The following is a 17,376-nucleotide window of genomic DNA, read 5'->3' on the forward strand; positions in this document are numbered from 1 at the left end:
CTGCCGCTGTTTCCTGACTGCTTACCTGTGGCGTGTGAGCTCGTGAAGAGCCGTCGTCATCTTCTGAATATCCTGAGGATTGCAGGCAAAACTACTAAACCACCACACACATATAGAGCTCTATAATATTATTGCTGGCCAGCACGTTACTTTATTTTGTTATTTTCTTTGTTGCTAAAGACAATATAAGGACACTTCAAGATTTGTTCTATAAGAAGACCGTTCGGTATCCACTTTGTTTTCATGGACTGAGAAAGAGACATTTAACTAGCTAATTAAAGAGGACGAGTAACATTACTTCAGGTATTTTTGTACTGAATAACACGGTGTTGTTCAGACAGTTAAGTATCTGGTTAACTGCCTAAAAAAAGGGGAAATATATATATTTTTATTTTTTTTATTCTAATTGATATAATCACATTTCCATGTAATTTAAGGTTTACTGTTTTATGTTGTTCCTGACCTACATTGTGATCAAGTAAGACGCATTTCAGTTCATCAAACGTTAAATAAAACTGGATCGATAGTAAACTGCTATCACAACCCGAGTAAATTCTGTTTATTGGTTACACTACCAGGGTCAATTCTACATCAAAATGGAGAGCAGTGTTATGATATAAAGATATGGCGATTGCGAAGACAGCCAGCGGGTCAGAACATTTGTGATTTGTGTAAAACTTGGAATTTGAGTAAGACTTCGTCTTGTTTTGACGTTAGCCTCAGTCAGACTCGGCTCGCCCACTGGCAGTGTGTAGTAGTGGGCTACTGCCTTCAATGCCACAGCTAAGGCTAAACTTTATTATGTCAAAAGAAACGTTCTTATTTCCAGCACTTTCAAACGATCAGTGAAGTGTGGCTAGCAACTGCAGCTAGCTTGCCTGTAGCAAACTTCTATTGCATTAGCCATGTCCCCTTAAATTAATTTCAAACGGATTTACGTTTTGGGGGGAATATTTTCAGTTAGCATTCGGTACTGTTTGAATCGCCCTGCCCAGCGGAAATACTGCCAGTGACAACGTTGTTACAGTAGCTTGTTCCAAACGGGGTTTGCTTGTTTCAAAGGGGATTTGCTTTTTTAAAGGGTGTTCTTAATGAATTATGCAATACGAGTGGGCCAAATGCTTGAAAATATCACTAGAAGGGAAAATGGACCCACCTGCAACCGATGCAAGCAAGCACACCCTACAATTTCCCCAGAAATTGTACCCTCTCTAGTTTTGTTATATGTAATTCAAGTTAATTGCAATGAAGATCTGTGATTATTTTTGATTCTCTTGTAGTTCTTGGAACAATATTCCAGATCAAGCTTACAAGCTATTTATTTTACAGCTTCATGTTGTCCAGTATGGTTAAGTACGTTGGCAGTTTTCCTTTTGTCCAATATGAAACCAACAAGTCCGTACATTCTTGATGCCTTTGTGCATGCCAATAAACTTACTAAGATCGACAAGTGCTGCTTCATCCGTTCACTATAAAATCTGTATTTATTTGCCCGTACTGTACCTGAGCGACTTGATCTTGTAGATCCATGTTGGATCATGGTGGTATCTCTTGTACAGTGACTCGAAGTGACTATTCAGATATTTCAAGAACATAACAAAATAAGAAAAAGGACATTTGCCAAATTTGTAGTCATGCCATATTCATTCCTCAACATCATTTTAACACTCAATGTCTCTGAGTTCATGACCAAAGCTATATCCTATCCTGCTACACCCATCAGAAATTATTTTCCTTATTAACAATGTGCTCTCAACTAATATGAAAATATACACCCTGCAAACTCTCTCCATGGCTTTCCCCAAAACATAACTCCAAAAAACACCATTCAAAAATTATTTGGAAACTATTTATTGAATATTTGCAATCAGATATCAATTAAATACAGGACTTAATTTATCTTGCTGTCTTTGAACAGCAGGGACTGATTGCCCTCTCCTGAGAGAAGGTAATGCTACAGGACTTGGTAAGGCGCACGCTGTGCTTAAGTATTCTAGCTTTCCGCCGTTGGATAAGGGGAAGCAATTTCATCTGTTAAGCCTACTGTTTTATCCTCTCCTGTCCTTCGTCTGCACTGCAGTCACGGGACACAGCGTAACAAGTGGCTACTGAGACGGTTACTTTTGCCAATCTTGTGTTAACAGATCAGTGTAATGGAAGGAGGAGGGGGCCGAGTGGAGGATATCACTTAGGACCAAAAATTCTCCCACGGTTGTGTGAATTTCAAATCACAATTGAAACGCTAAAAGTAAAATAATCACATGAATATATTAGAAAAATGGCAATTAGTATTCAATTAAACACCTTGCCTATTTCCCAACTAGACCAGGGTTATAAATTAAAACTGTTCAATAAAATCAACCAGACAGGAGCAGTTCAATTCCATCTCAAAACTTGAGAAAGCCTTGCCAAAAACAAATTGCACTTTTCAGTCTCTGGAATTTGAATGAATGGAATAAAAACAAACCCCTGCCCTAAAATCAACTCTTCTATATTACATATACATGTATGCTTCAACAGGCCACCAGTTTGGATTGTTGCCTTCTGGGAAGTGGTCTCCTGGGCTAGGCCACAGTTTTGAAGGTCTGCAGTATGAGGTTGGTTTGGTGGATGAGCCGGTTTGCACTGATGAACACATTTATCGCCCTGGAAGACAGGGAGTAACAATTGGACTAACACTAAACACTTGCAATCGACAATGTAACAATTTGCACTAGGGAGCAGTGTAATTAAGTCTTTTAACAAATGAAAAATTATTTTCTTGTCTCCCCACAACAACATTAGTAGACATGGCTTGACACACAAACCTACTGAAGATGAGGATCTCGATGTTGTGCATGTTAAACAAAACTATTTTACATGGGATTGAAGTTCTGCCTACTCACTTCCCGTCTTTGAAGTATGTTTTGAGGGTGTCGCTGAAGCTTTTAGAGTATTTCACAAACTCTTTCTTCTGATGCTCCAAGGCCTGGGTAAGGTCAGAAAATTGAAGAGCATTGACAAAGAGAATGTGGCTGACTAACAAGATTAACATGTGTTTGTGTGTCTCACTCTGCGATTCTGGTACTGGTATTTTTTAAAGACGTTGTTGACTGTGTCCAGTAATTCCTTTATGGCACTGGCAATGTCTCTGCAGGAAATAAACACCAAATCAGAATGGATAATTCATTAATAATGATGTGTGTGTGCCAAGAATGTGTAGTAGTAATAATATTACATTTCATTTGATTATGAGATTTATTACGTCCTCTATGTTCTGAATTTGTTTAGGGTTCAGCCTTACTTAATGGTCTGTAAGAAACGGACTCTGTCATTGATCTCATCTGGAATCTTGCTGAGGATGTGTTTCAGAGCTCTGGCCTTCTCGTTCAGGTCTTGAAACTCCTTTTCGGGACGGTCGATCATAAACTCTGTGAATAAAAAAAAATAGGTGCACTGAAAAGAATGAAGAGAGAAAGAGTGCTTCAATAACCTACTTACACCAGGGATATCTCATGCATGCTCACTCACCTTCCACATCGTCCGCAGCCATGCGTAGTAAGGATTCAGTGAAGTTGATCTGGACATTCTTCTTCTCCAGAATCTTCATGATAATATCCTGGGTCAAACCTGGGTTCTCCCTCTCGGCCTAGAGACACAACAATCCCATTGTAAATCATCCCTAAACCTCACACTCTCTCAGACACACAAACATAAACTCAAATATTAGCCTGGTAATAGGCTACTAGTCAAAGACCCAGTGTCCATGTAGACATTACTCATGACAAATGGCCAAACAGACAAATCTCCCAACCTCTGTGTAGAGCTTGTTATGCATTACAGATATACTAAATAAAGCAGTGTCTAAAATCCAGTTTCACGCCATGACTATGACGTTCTACCTTGATGAAGGCTGCCCGCAATGTCTGAGCAGCTGATAGGTTGATTCTCTCCAACTGATAAAAAAAAAGAAGAAGAAGTAAACCATACAACCTAACCATTAGTAAAGGCTCAGCAGTGAACCTCTGGCTCTCACCGTCAAACACACAGACAGGCACACAGAACATAAAGTTCACCTCATTGAACACTGGGTACATCACAGCATATAGCGTCATGGAAACCATGGAGCTTGTCTCCGCTTCGTTCTTCATCTCCTCCATTGTCATCCTCCAGGAGGAACTGCGCTCAGTATACAGGTGCAGCACAAGCAGGCGGCAACTCACACACACTCAAACATACACTCACTCACCCACCCACACAGACACACACCGTGAATCCAACAGGCCCCAGAGCGTTAGCAACCTGCACAAATAGAGAAGAACAGTATTCATTGTCAGAATCTCCTTTTTGGCTGAGTACTGTTCATGAGAACACTACCACTAGCTACTACCACTACCACAGCTGCTGGGATACTTGGTAGTAGCTGTCTAGCTTGGTACATAGACAGACGAGCCAATGCTACTTTGATATGCTTTAGATCTAACAACTTAGACGTTTGCTGTATTAATTGATAATTGAGTGGATAGGATCTAGAATTGTATGACAACGATTCTGACAATATTATTAAATCAATACAGCATTAACACACATGACAGGTACGATTTGACTAGCTAGCTTGCTAGCTAGCAAGTTAGCAAGCCGAGGCCTCGTCTGCTCTGCAATGGCTTTGGTGAGATTACTGTAGTTAGCTCTAGCTAGATGGCTGGATAGCTAGCGCGTATAAACTACCAAGCTAAACACAAGACTATTGACAAATTAGTGAGTGACAAATTACTCTATGGGTACGTGACAATATATGTAAATAGTTATGATTATCGTTCCATATGTAACTAGTCTACCTTTCTTTTGAGTTATTCAATCGGCAAGTTCGTTCAGCGATAGGTGAATAGTCGCTAGCTGCAATGGTTTCTTCACAACTCAACAAGGCGGAAGTTTTTCAGTTACAGCCATATGAGACGGCTTCCGTCTACAATCCAATCAGCTCGCTTGTAATGGCATAGCCACTTATCATCCAAAGTTTGTGTGTGTGTGTTTGTGTCCTTCTGACCAATTTAGCCACTGAGCAGTACATTTTTAACCATTTGGTAGATGTCCACACACTAACCAAGTTATGTCCGTTTTTTTCGTGCAATTAATTCGCGCGTTGAATATATTTTTCGAACCTGTGTCCAGACAGCACAAGCTTGCACATCAGCGACATTATTTCTCTGAACGATTTTTTGGAGTTTTTTCAGACCCAGTTCGAAGATTCTGAGGTTTCGCGTCCAACATGTACACATCTGACCAATCAAAATGGTTGTTGACCACGTCACAACTGTCATAACCTATGGTCATAACCAAGGGGCAACATCTCCACTTCCTTAAAAAAATAAAATAACTGACTTATATCAGAGAATGTCTAATATAGGGAGAAATGGCACTCTCGGGAAACTTCCGGGTTCTGAACTGGTTGCAGTTCCACTCTAGTTCCATCTGAGGGCGCTAAGAGGGAGTGCAGAATGAATGGAGGTCTATGAGGCTATACTCCTCAAAATCCACTTTTCTCTGGATATCATTTTTTGTTTAGTAATTTGAATTCTGAATTCGAAACGGGAGACCCAAAAAATACTTACTGCGGGCTGTTAGATTGTTTTAAAGTCGCCTTTCTGTTCTAAAAAGCCTTTGAAAATGTCATTGACGTCATACACATGGTACGACCAGAGCTACTGCTTTACGGCAAGCTCTGGTCACTTCCTTTTTTCTCTCAAGGCATCGACAACACAGCTGACAGGTTAGTTTCTCCCTGCCAATTATCACCCTACGTCACACAACTGTCAAGCAGGCTCAACTGCGTATGTGGGTTGCAAAAGACAAACTTCTCCCCGTTCTATTACTCTTGGAGTGTCGTTCAGGTCATCATATATCTCTGGCCACTGGATTGCAGGGCTTGATATTAACTTTTTGAGGCTCTTGGTCTTTGAACAAATACATTTACGTTCACTTGTCTATGCTCAAAAGTCACTTGACCCCGATACCCTTAAATAAATAGCCTGTCCAAGTGATCGGGCAAAACTAGCCTGGCTAACGGAGGTCGCTTTGTCAGGCAAATGACGAATGAAACAGACAGGTTAAAGAAATCCGAGATTCTGGCTATCTTCACCAGACTCGTATCTACATTAGGCAGTCCTCCCTGACGTTTCTGGTGTAGAATGGAGTGAAATACAACATTGTGCACACTGCCAGTGAGCGAGTCTGACTGAGATTAACTAAAAAACAGTGTAACTGGGATGTAGTCTCACTCAGATTGCCAGTTTAAACAAATCAGAAAAATAATCGGACCAGCTGACTAAAAGCAGAATTCCCATATCTCTTGAAAGCTGCCCTGCTCGACTTTTTAAATGTAGAATTGACTGTAAAAGTGTAAAATTATAAACTTTGTGACATGACGTGAAGACATGGTTGCCGCTCGACTATGCGGTCTGTACCGGGCGACATTCTCACTCTAATGTCAAGACTTTCGTGACCCAAATCAAAATTCTGATGCCACAGATCATTGGGTAATCGCTTTCTCTCCTACAGGCATGTCCTCCTCGACGCTTTTGGTCTTTTTAAATCTAACTATTTGTATTATCCGTGTGATCCTTTTGCCATTTAAAATTCTATCCTTTCCCAGTTTTCTGCAGCCACAGTGGGCGCGCATCCCGATTGTTTACAAACAAATAATTGGTCTATACACATGCTAGAAAGAGTTTTGGCTTGCTAATATTGTTGCTAATGTTGCTAATGCTCTGACATTCTGATTCCGCTTTGGATGCCATCAAGCGGGAGCTCTGGTCGTAGTCAGGGCCAGGTTAAGGTCATCTGGGAAAGTTTCTCGTTTCTTAGTATCAGAATAAACAAGATGCCAGCACTGTGCAGCATATTCCTGCTCAAATTGGCAGACAATCGCAAACAGGGCTCGGGGGATAACGTTTCACAAGTTAAGGAGTAAGGTTTTGTGTCTTACGGGTTACATTGTTAAATTGCGGGTTTGAAAAAGACAAAGGGAGCATTTTGAGTTATATTTTCTTTTTGTCTTAAGGGCATTGTTTGGCTGACATGATTAGCGTAATACTGACATGAGGGACGTAGGTCTAGGAGCAGTTTTAACCTATCTAAACATGGATTTCATGAGACAAAATTATGATACAGATAGTGTAAAGTCAATTTTTAAAAAAAGTTAACATTATTTTATTTTGGTTTGAGGAAATGTCAAAGATTGAGGAAGTGATTAGATGGTTACATAAAAGATTGGTTTAGAGTAGATCATGGAAGGTTATGAAATGAAACGAGAGAATGTTTTCTGGATGTGAAGAGATGATTGGTTTTAACATTGATATTTTCAAAAGGAAACTATGCATATACTTTGAAAGTATATGGGCAAACATTTCAAGTCAAAATAGTCAAATCTAGAGTTTTTAAGAGTTTTGATAAGGGTATAAGATGCATTTTGGTTAAAAATGAGAAAGAGAAAATATTTACAATGTATTTTAATTTGGAGTTTAATTTTAATTTGGTTTTAAGTTTTATTTCAGAGTTTTATCAGAGCCTGGCATACTGTTTGGGGTAAATAGTTAGGCTGTGATAATGTTGTATTAATAAATGGTATTAGTGCATGAAGAGGGTTATTATAACATTCAGTTATGAAATCATTTGGGAAGACTCATCAAGTCTGATAAATTGTGGTTATGATGGTTTGAGCTGATTGGCTCGTTTTGAACTGCAGCAAAACGAATTATGAAGTTCTACCTATCTGACCTTTGTAGGACGTAACTTTTAAAAGAAAGAAAACGTTTTTTTTTAAGTGAAAGAAACAAGACTAACAGTTGATTTTGTTTAAATAAGGAAACAAAGAAACAGATTGTAAATTCTGGTAGGTTATGTAAATTCACAGGAGGAACTTATGTTACTAAGGAATCTGTTTCGTTATGTGCTGATTTGAGTCATGGGATGAATCATGTCTAACTAGAAAAGAGATATGTTCTGTTAACTTCTGTTCCAGGTGAAGCAGTAAACCAAAGAGTGGAGGAGTTACACCAGGAGATTAGTTTGACGGTTACAATTTGAATTCAATGTCTTTTTCATATATATATATTTTTTTGTTGTTCTATATTACAATTCTAAAAAGCGGCTAAAGTTGTATGTATGTGGTGAAGGGGGCCTGAGAGTATGTCTGCCGTGGATACATGGATGTCGAATGTCCACTCTGCGGAGTGACGGTGGGTTTCCCCCTATAACATCATTAGGGTTTTCCCACTGTGTCCAGTGTGTCCTCATCACTTGGCCATAACGCTGCATAGTCTCATCAGTATTGTTGAATTGTATGTCAACATTGTGTAATCAGTAATGGGATCTTTTTTATGTTTGTTGTCACACCCTAAAAGGGTGTGAAAGGAGGGATTCATTTTAACTAAAAAAATATCCACTTTAAATCCTCAAATGGGTTCTTGATTTCAATATCTGTGTTAAATCATTGGTGTCTGACTGTTTGCATCTCATTTGACTCAGTTACTGCTTGATCATGGGAGATAAGGTGATGCTGGGACTGTAACTCTTTTCTGCTTCAGGACGAGTCAGAGCGGCGGGTCTGACTACCTTTGGATATACAACCCCTGTTCTAAGGCCCCATTCCCTGGAGACCCTGTCCCCCCCTTTCTCACTGGATGATCTACCCCTTCCCCTTGCAGACCCTGCCCTATTTGCCCCTATGCCTCATCAGACCTAGGAGTGGTCTGCCCCCCCCCCCTTCCCCTTGAAGACCCTGCCCCACCTGCCCCAATACATCATCAGATATTTGGTAAAGCGTGATGTACATTTATGGACAGGGCCATTCCAGGTCATCGAGAGAACCTTGCAAGCCCTAAGGGTGTTGGGGAAAGGGAGTATGTGGAACCACTGGAGCATGTGTTCTGCTGTGCATGAGTTGGTGGAGAAGTGCCAGGACGGCCAGTGAACCTTTTGCTGTGGCTACGAATGTGAGAGTCCGGAAAAGAGGGTTACGACTAGGTCCCATGTATCAGGTCCCTGTGCAACCAGATCATTGTCTCGGCTGTGGAGAACCCAACAAAGGGGTTCCAAATGCCATTGCTGGGGGTGGCTGATCAGGACGAGGAGGAGGTGCTTGGTCCGGGCTATGTTGATTGATCTCTGGTGTTTTCAGAGATCAAAAGAGGGATTAAAGAATTTATTTTACATTACAGTACAATTCTAGAACTATAATCATTAGCTGTATCACGGGCATGGCACTATCTATAATTCCAGTTATTAATATTTGTGGCAACTTAATCACCAAATGCATCACGGGCACTGTGCCCTAGTGAATATAGCAACGGGAACAATGCTCGCACAACTTTATAAAGGATGCATGTATTAAAGTTATGTATTGTGCTTATTAAATTGATGTCTTATGAACTTAAAGTGTGCTCAGGCTTAAACATTGTGTCTCACACAGGGTGTGGGAAACAGGCTGTATTTTGTGTCGTTATTTCTCCATTTCAGAAGCAACCTTGAAACCGGGCTGAGACAGCACCCAAGCAGGTGGGATGCGTGGGGAAGAACAAACTCCCGCACGAGAGAACAAGCTCAACCCTTTTTTTATATTTCTGTTTCAATTGCACTGTATAATATATGCTGGGGCAGGGACAGATAGTCAGTTGGACTATCTGTTGCAGTTAAACTCTGTTGCGGGTATGGAAGCGTAGACAGCCCCAGAGCTCTGTACTTGTTGATTTCCAACTGTTGCATTAAAGCTGATATTTGTGTCATTGGATACCATCATTACATATTGGAATAGACACATACATTTGAATGGATTGGAGGATTATAGGTCATATGACCAAAAAGCTATTGAAGTTTCAAACTTTCAAAAATTCAAGCATACTAAGATTGTGTGAGATAGAAATTAAGAAAGTAAAGGCTATGCAAACATGTATGTATAGTCAGTGAACACTGAAATGGATTGAAGGATTATAGGTCACATGACAAAAAAGCTATTGAAGTTTGAAGATTTGTTTTGAATAAAAAAATATTTTTTGATAAACTGAGATGAAAATTAACAAAATAAAGGCTGTGCAGTATGAATGCGCACATTTTGAACAGTTTAATATGATTTTTATGCTCCTAGTTCACGTTGTTGAAAAGCTATTGACATAGGAGACTCCTGGCAGGAACAGCCTCGGTGGTCTAGGTGCTGGGTGGAACAACTTCGGTCATCTGGGCGCTGGGCGGCACAACCTTGGGACGAGGCAGGGGCACAGGGCAGGACTGAGGCAGGGGCACAGGGTAGGAACCACTGAACGAGACACAGGTGAAGACAATGACAGACACAGGGAAAAACTAGGGCAGGACAAAACCGAAAACAGGTGGCACGGCTGTGGCCGTGACAGATACAGTGGTATCGGGAGGAAGTGATGTTCCTAGGTCAGTTGATAATCCATAAAACTAAACGCATGACCGTAAACAAGAAATCAGAAAACTCCATGAAAATAAATGAACCCCAGTTGTTTCAAGGATGTTGCAAAATTTACAAAGTGATCTAACAAACATGGTGCCAACCTCAACGAACAGGTCCTCAACGGGTAAACCTGGCCACCCCATCTGCTGTCAATGTTGAAGGCGGGAGTGGACCAACTTAGCACACTTTTCATCACCCTTGATGAACGCAGAAGGAAACTTCACTCTGCCCCTGTTCCTGATGCCCCTGTTCCTGATGCCCCTGGTCCTGATGCCCCTGGTCCTGATGCCCCTGGTTCAAGACTCTGCCCATGTCCTGAGGCCACTCCCACCCTGGATCCCTGCAGTCCCTAAACACCACCATAACTCCCTCCCCTTGTTGAACCCCCCCTCCCCCCCATGGATCTGTTGTGTTTGTCAAAGACTTTTGAGCGACCCCTGGAGGCCAAGCACATTTTGTGAAAGGGGACTCGTAAAATGTAATATAATATAAATAATATAATGGAGGAGGTGACAATGGACTCAATGATGGCTGTGTTATAATTACTTTATTACTTTTATACTGTTTGAAATGCTTTGAATATAATAAACAATATATAGCAGGGTATATCTATTTTCTGGGATCCCTATCTAAAAGACCTTAACAAAAGTTATGCAGTGTCCTATTTCTGTGCTTGCGATGGCTATGCTAATCATCGCGTATCCTCCCATATTGTGGAACTATTTAACTCCCTTGATTACCTTTATTCAATGTCCAGTCTTCTGAAATACTTAACCTGAGTGTATCAGACACCTGCACCTTACATATGTAATGCATACGTTGATTTTGTCCTGAACTTGTACTTACATATTCCCTTCATTGACTTGGTACTTTCACAGCAATTGGGTATTATCAAATACGTCTTCACTAGCTAATAGCTACTTACTAACCGAACGGTCGAGGTTAGTAAGTAGTTTATTATATGTCATTTTTAGCTTCTTTTCAATTTTTAAACGAAAATAAATGGTACCTCTACGCTAATTGTAGCTAGCTCTCAAGTCTTCTCACGGTGTGTTTCATGTGTTGCCTAGCAACTCATTACTTTTGATAGAAAGCGGACAACATGGTTCTGCTAAAATGGCTTTAATTTCAACACAAAATAACGACACAAGTGATTCAAAGAGTCTAGTCTTCATCCTCACTTTCGATGACAAATCTTTTCAGCATCATCTGGATAGTAAAACTCAGCAGCTGACTCGTCGATATCGCTCATTTTGAAGCTGACGTCAGAGGGCAATACGGATCCGTATTGACCGGCGAGGAGGGCAATACGCGGCTGGCATGACTAACCATTAGCCTGGTTATTATCAGAAAGCTTGTACCGTCGTTGCCATATAATAATGGATTATACTGGGCTATTATTTTGGTTGTCTATTCTATGGCTGTGGGTTCTCCATTGAATCATCACTATGGGGATACGATGAGATGAGTTGTCAAGCTGTCCAGCACGATCCCCAGCAGAGAACTTGCCTTCCTCATCAGTTCATTTAGTATATCCACATCCACAGACGTGATGGAACACAGACCTTGAGTCACATGATTGGTATAGGATCTCAAGTAGCAAGTAGAAGTCACTGCTATCATCGAGACTCACTGCTCTGCTAACCTTGAGTATCTCATGCTTAAGTGTAGACCTTTCTTTTTGCCCAGAGATCTACTGCTGTAACTGCAGCTTATATCTGCCCAGATTCTAATGCTAAGCTTGCAATGAAAGAACTGCATGCTGCCATTAGCAAACAACAGAGGGGGGTGAGGACCGTGTTTACACTTTGGACCGTGTTTACAACAACATGCTAACAAAGCCGTCCCCCTCCCCCACCTTGGACAGTCTGACCTCTCTTTGTTCCTTCTCCCCAAATCTTGACCACTCCACCCTGGCCTGGACTGACCACACAGCTTCCTCCAGCCACTGAACAATTGCACTAGACTTTTTATAACAACTGTAAAGTTCTAACCTATAGTGTATTCATATGTATATCTATTTATATACATATCTTGTCCAAATTCATTGTGTTTATATCATATATATATTGCCTTATTCTGTATATAACTTCTACCATCACCTGTACTTACACCTGCACCTTATATATACTTATATCACATCTGCACTACCTACTGCTATTGCTGCTCATGTTCACAGTCTTACCACAGCTTTACAGTCAATACTGTTCATACTCCATATATCTTATTTCATACTGTATATATCTTATTTATTTATATATTACCACTAGATATATGCGCTTCCACTGCGCGTTTCAGATTTTTTGCAATCCTGGTTAGATGAAAAACAGCATTTTGTTGTCTCAGTACTTTGCAATACTGTGCAATGACAATAAAGTTGAATCATCATCATTGAATCATAAGATCCTTTTCTTATCTAGGACATGGCATTTGTAAAGAAAAACATTTTACTTCTTGTCATGTAATTAGTTTTGTTCCCCAAATTATATTATTTTCAACTACATATGGCTCATGATAAGATTATATGATTTAGAGAAGGACTTAATGTAGATATCTATGCAAACAAGAGCAAAAGAGAACAACAAAAGTTCAAGGGTCCTCTCAACTTAGTCAATCAACCAGTTATAAAGGACTCTTTAATAATCGCTCACACAAAAACGACTGTGAAAACAATTATTGAGGATAAGACTTTCTTCGCAGGCAGGTTGCTATAGCATATGTTGAAGTATTAACAAAAGATGGCAGTATCTTTGAACTTAATTAGTTGTGCAGTTTTATTCTGTTGTATTGCTGAAATTGGTTCTCCAAGTAATGCTACATGGAATACAAATGGTAAGTACAACAATATGCAGTTTTTTACAGCACAAAAAAGTATTAGATGGACAATATAATGTTGTGTAATGCAACGCAAATAGAAACTGTTATGAAATAATTTGTATTATTATTATTTGAACCACTATTAAGGCAAATGCAACTTTGGACAATATTGAAAATACAATAGAATAAAATGCTTTAGCAGTAGGGACAGTTACATCCTAATGTCTCTCAAAGTGTATTGGTAAATACTTGTGATAATCTAGTTAAAAGAATGTAACAGATTATTCTAGTTCCTGCAAACTATAATTAACTAAAAATAAAGACAGCATTGATTGGAATTTTTTGTTACATCAGCAGATGTAGCGATGGGACCAATTCAAGTGTTGGGACATCACAGCTAGAGTAACATCATGGCTCTTTTTAAATGTCCTTACTCCCACCGTATTTCTGCTTTATTAATACCTAGCAATGCAATATACCGTATTTTCTGGACTATAAATCGCTCCGGAGTATAAATTGCATCAGTCCCAAAAATTGTCGTGAAGAGGAAAAAAACATATATAAATCGCACTGGACTATAAATCGCATTTATTTAGAAATGTATTTCACAAAATCCAAGACCAAGAACAGACATTTAATCTGGAAAGGCAAGTTATTCAACCACACAATAGCAGAACAACAGCCTGAATAAGTGTCGGGTATGTTTACGTAACACATTAACAGTTATTTACAAATTGCTGCTAGCAATTTTGGTGCGCTATAAGCATTATTCCTTTATGATGCCACCCCTCCCTGAAAAAACAATGGCCTTTTTGGCCTTTATTTGAGCACAAAATAGTTATTTGAGCTTCATGAAAAATTAACAGCCGTTTTTCAACTGGTAAAACCTTGTCTAGTTAAGGTGATGTATTTTTGTCTCTTATTTTTTCAGCCCCACCCTTACGTTTCTTAGCCTGGTTTTCCAAATTATAAACATTTAAAACTGAAAGCATGCAGCCAAGCAGCTCTCCACCTTTATAACTCATTAAAAACGGTTTGAAAAATCGAATATAAAAGCATCATAGAATGTTAAGTAACAGCTAGCTGGCGTCAGTTACTTGTAAAATGCATAGATAGTGTTTAACAGTAAAATCTCAATTTAGCTTGCACCAAAATAATTCTGGTGTGCTAACATTAGCAATGACGTCAGCTAGTTCGAGGTGTATGGGCTAACCATTAAATTAGCACCACATTTCCCGTATTTAACAATGATTAAACATGGACTTACCTAAAAGTGATGCACGGGCATCATCTCGCAGTTTCTTTCTCTTTCTTATTTCTGCCCCTGACTCCTGTTGTCTTTTCGAGGCCATTTTCGAAAAGTTGACCTGGCGTAGGCCTACTGTCAAAGTTCGTCAGTCCAGTGAGATAGGAAAGGGCACCCACGGCTAGCTTGGGAAGTTGAGTGTGTATTTGTTTGGGGGGGGGGGGGCACCATCGTAACTTTTTCAGCAGTTATATATATATTTTGTTCTGCCTGTTTTGTGATGCCTAAAAAGGTGCCTAATATTTCTATACTGAAATAATATCGGTATTGTAATTATTATAACTATGATGACTTTTCAGTTGCCAAAAATTGGTGACCCCTCGGGACTTGGTGCCCTACGCACAGCGCGTAGTGAGCGTTATGGGAGCAGCGGCACTGGTTATTCAACTACAAAATAGCTTAAAGGAGACATTACATGAAAACTTCATTTTTGGAGGTTATTTAACATTAATATGAGTTCCCCTAGCCTGCCTTGGTCCCCCAGTGGCTAGAATTTTCGATAAGTGTAAACCAAGCCCTGCGTGTTCTTCTCCGCCTTTGACAATATGAAGGCTCAATTGCTCTGTTTTAAAATCTCCTCCTTGTGATGTAGATAGGAGCAAGGTTACCTCCCCTCTCTCTGCTTTGCCCGCCCAGATCATCTGGCCCGCCCATGACAAACTGAGCTACCACCGTGTAAGGGCGCCATAGACTGACGTCGATGGCTGCTGATCATTGCATGGATGGACGGACGGCGATGCTGTTTAGAGTGCCGTCCATAGAGGGAGCATATATTTTGGACGGCGTCATAGCCGTCCATATGGACGGCGATGCTGTTCAGAGTGCCGTCCATAGAGGGAGCATATATTTTGGACGGCGTCATAGCCGTCCATATGGACGGCGATGCTGTTCAGAGTGCCGTCCATAGAGGGAGCATATATTTTGGACGGCGATGGATTAGCAGGGACGTCCGTCGTTAGGGGGAGCATAGATCATGGACGGCGTCATAGCCGTCCATATGGACGTCCATAGAATGACGGCGATGGCTGCTGATCTTACGGACGGCGATGCTGTTCAAAGTGCCGTCCATAGAGGGAGCTTATATTTTGGACGGCGATGGATTGCATGTTTAACAGGCTGTTGAGCTAACAGAACTGCCGAAGGCTACCATAGCATGTAGCTAGCTACATTAACTTTGGATGACTCAATCTTTTGTCAAGTTAATTTGTATGAATTGCATGTTAGTGTAGGCCATATATTTACGCCTTTATTTTATTTTTTACATAATCAGCAGTATAATCTCATGACAATATAGACTTGAAAAACAATATGTTATGGTTTGGGTTTGACTAGATATAGGCTACATATATTTAAATTATTTAAAGAATTGTTAATTCTCTTAAGAACGTAAGGGACATACCCTTTCCGAAACTTGTAATGGCGTAATAGTTGGTGAAAGACCATATTGAACGAGGCAAAAACCCGGCCAATTTTGGAATCCCTGCCGGACGCATTTTTTAGGACTCGAAAAGAGGACATGTCCGGGTAAAAGAGGACGTCTGGTCACCCTATCTTACAGCAATGGGGCTATGAGCTAGCTGAGTTACTGTCGCTAATGTAAAGGTAGATGGCATCAAGTGTGTGTGTGAATACAAACGTCATTGTGGGACTAATCGTAGTGGCTATAATTCTGCACCATGGCTGAATTTCGGGAGAGACTTCAGATACAGTATTAGGGGACCAATAAGGCCTATATAAAAGCATTCCAAAACAGCATTTCATGTCTCCTTTAAAGAACATACCTGGTAGGCTAAATAGGTAAATTAACATAACAAGCTAGCGAGTCCAACAAGCAAGTTACCGGTAAACTAGTTCAACAAGCTCCTAATCTCATTCCACTTCATGGAATCCGTTGAACTCGTTGGTTCATGTCAGTCAGTATAAATTCACATTTAAAAACATGTTAAATTTAGTACTGTCAAACGATAAAAATATTTAATTGCGATTAAAAGCATTAATGTAATAGTTAACTCGCGATTAATCGCAATTAATCACACATTTTGATCTATTCTAAATGTCCATTGATATATTTTTGTCCCATTATTTTTTCAGATTTTGATGCACTTATCAACATGGAAAAGTGGATCGGATTGCTTAGTGCAAATGTTTTATTTATTTATTGAAAACAACATTGCAATCGCCTGGTTTTGACGAGGGGGCGGAGTATATGCATCAGCTGTGTGCTTGGCCATCATGTGGTATTTCAGACTGGACGTGCTGCGATGATAGCTCAGTTCACAACAACAAAACACACAGATCACTTTGCTCTTTGCAATGGAACCATTTGGTAACTTTTGAAAAGTAAATGTTCCTTTCAGAATTTTTCTGGCATCCATTTTGGCGTCTTGCGCTCGCCATCCACTCAAAACGTAAACAAGTGTGTGCGGCGTGCTTGTTTTTTTCCCGGTCTAGCTAAATCCGGTGTGGTGTTGTAGTTTTCCAACGTCAGTAATTGCTGCAAGAGCATGTGAAAGAAACTACAAAGTTTGCTTGGCCAAAAAGAACGTTAATCGCTCGATAAAAAAATTAACGCCGTTAAAATGGGTTTGCGTTAACGCCTTTAATACGTGTTAAACTGACAGCACTAGTTAAATTATATATATTTTGATATATAAATTGCACCTAACTATAAGTCGCAAGACCAGCCAAACTAAGTGTGATTTATAGTCTGGATAATACGGTAATAGTACTGACATGAATTTGTTCCATAGCACCAAAGGGTATATCAGTATATCAATAGTTTTAGTAATTGCTGCATCATGTG

General features: G+C 40.0%; 1 protein-coding gene across 1 annotated transcript; it reads right to left on the minus strand.

Annotated features, from left to right (window-relative positions):
• Positions 1 to 1,835: 1,835 nt before the first annotated feature.
• On the minus strand, positions 1,836 to 5,327 carry LOC124466474 (programmed cell death protein 10). The gene is made up of 8 exons (XM_047018356.1): positions 4,818 to 5,327; positions 4,056 to 4,281; positions 3,882 to 3,935; positions 3,511 to 3,628; positions 3,284 to 3,410; positions 3,052 to 3,130; positions 2,886 to 2,968; positions 1,836 to 2,646 (listed from the first exon to the last, which is right to left on the minus strand). The coding sequence occupies exons 2-8, from the start codon at positions 4,143 to 4,145 to the stop codon at positions 2,565 to 2,567; spliced, it is 633 nt and encodes a 210-aa protein (XP_046874312.1). The 5' UTR covers positions 4,146 to 4,281; positions 4,818 to 5,327; the 3' UTR covers positions 1,836 to 2,564.
• Between the last annotated feature and the right edge of the window lie 12,049 nt (positions 5,328 to 17,376).

The sequence above is a fragment of the Hypomesus transpacificus genome, chromosome 3 (assembly GCF_021917145.1).
Source record: "Hypomesus transpacificus isolate Combined female chromosome 3, fHypTra1, whole genome shotgun sequence".
Taxonomy (NCBI): domain Eukaryota; kingdom Metazoa; phylum Chordata; class Actinopteri; order Osmeriformes; family Osmeridae; genus Hypomesus; species Hypomesus transpacificus.

What these genes read in the sequence shown, in the direction of transcription:
- LOC124466474 (XM_047018356.1), bottom strand. Translation starts at nt 4,145, where the DNA reads ATGACAATGGAGGAGATGAAGAACGAAGCGGAGACAAGCTCCATGGTT. An exon ending in TGTACCCAGTGTTCAATGAG is followed by an intron (nt 3,936 to 4,055) that starts GTGAACTTTATG and finishes TTTTTTTATCAG; the next exon opens with TTGGAGAGAATCAACCTATC. An exon ending in CGTTTCTTACAGACCATTAA is followed by an intron (nt 3,131 to 3,283) that starts GTAAGGCTGAAC and finishes TATTTCCTGCAG; the next exon opens with AGACATTGCCAGTGCCATAA.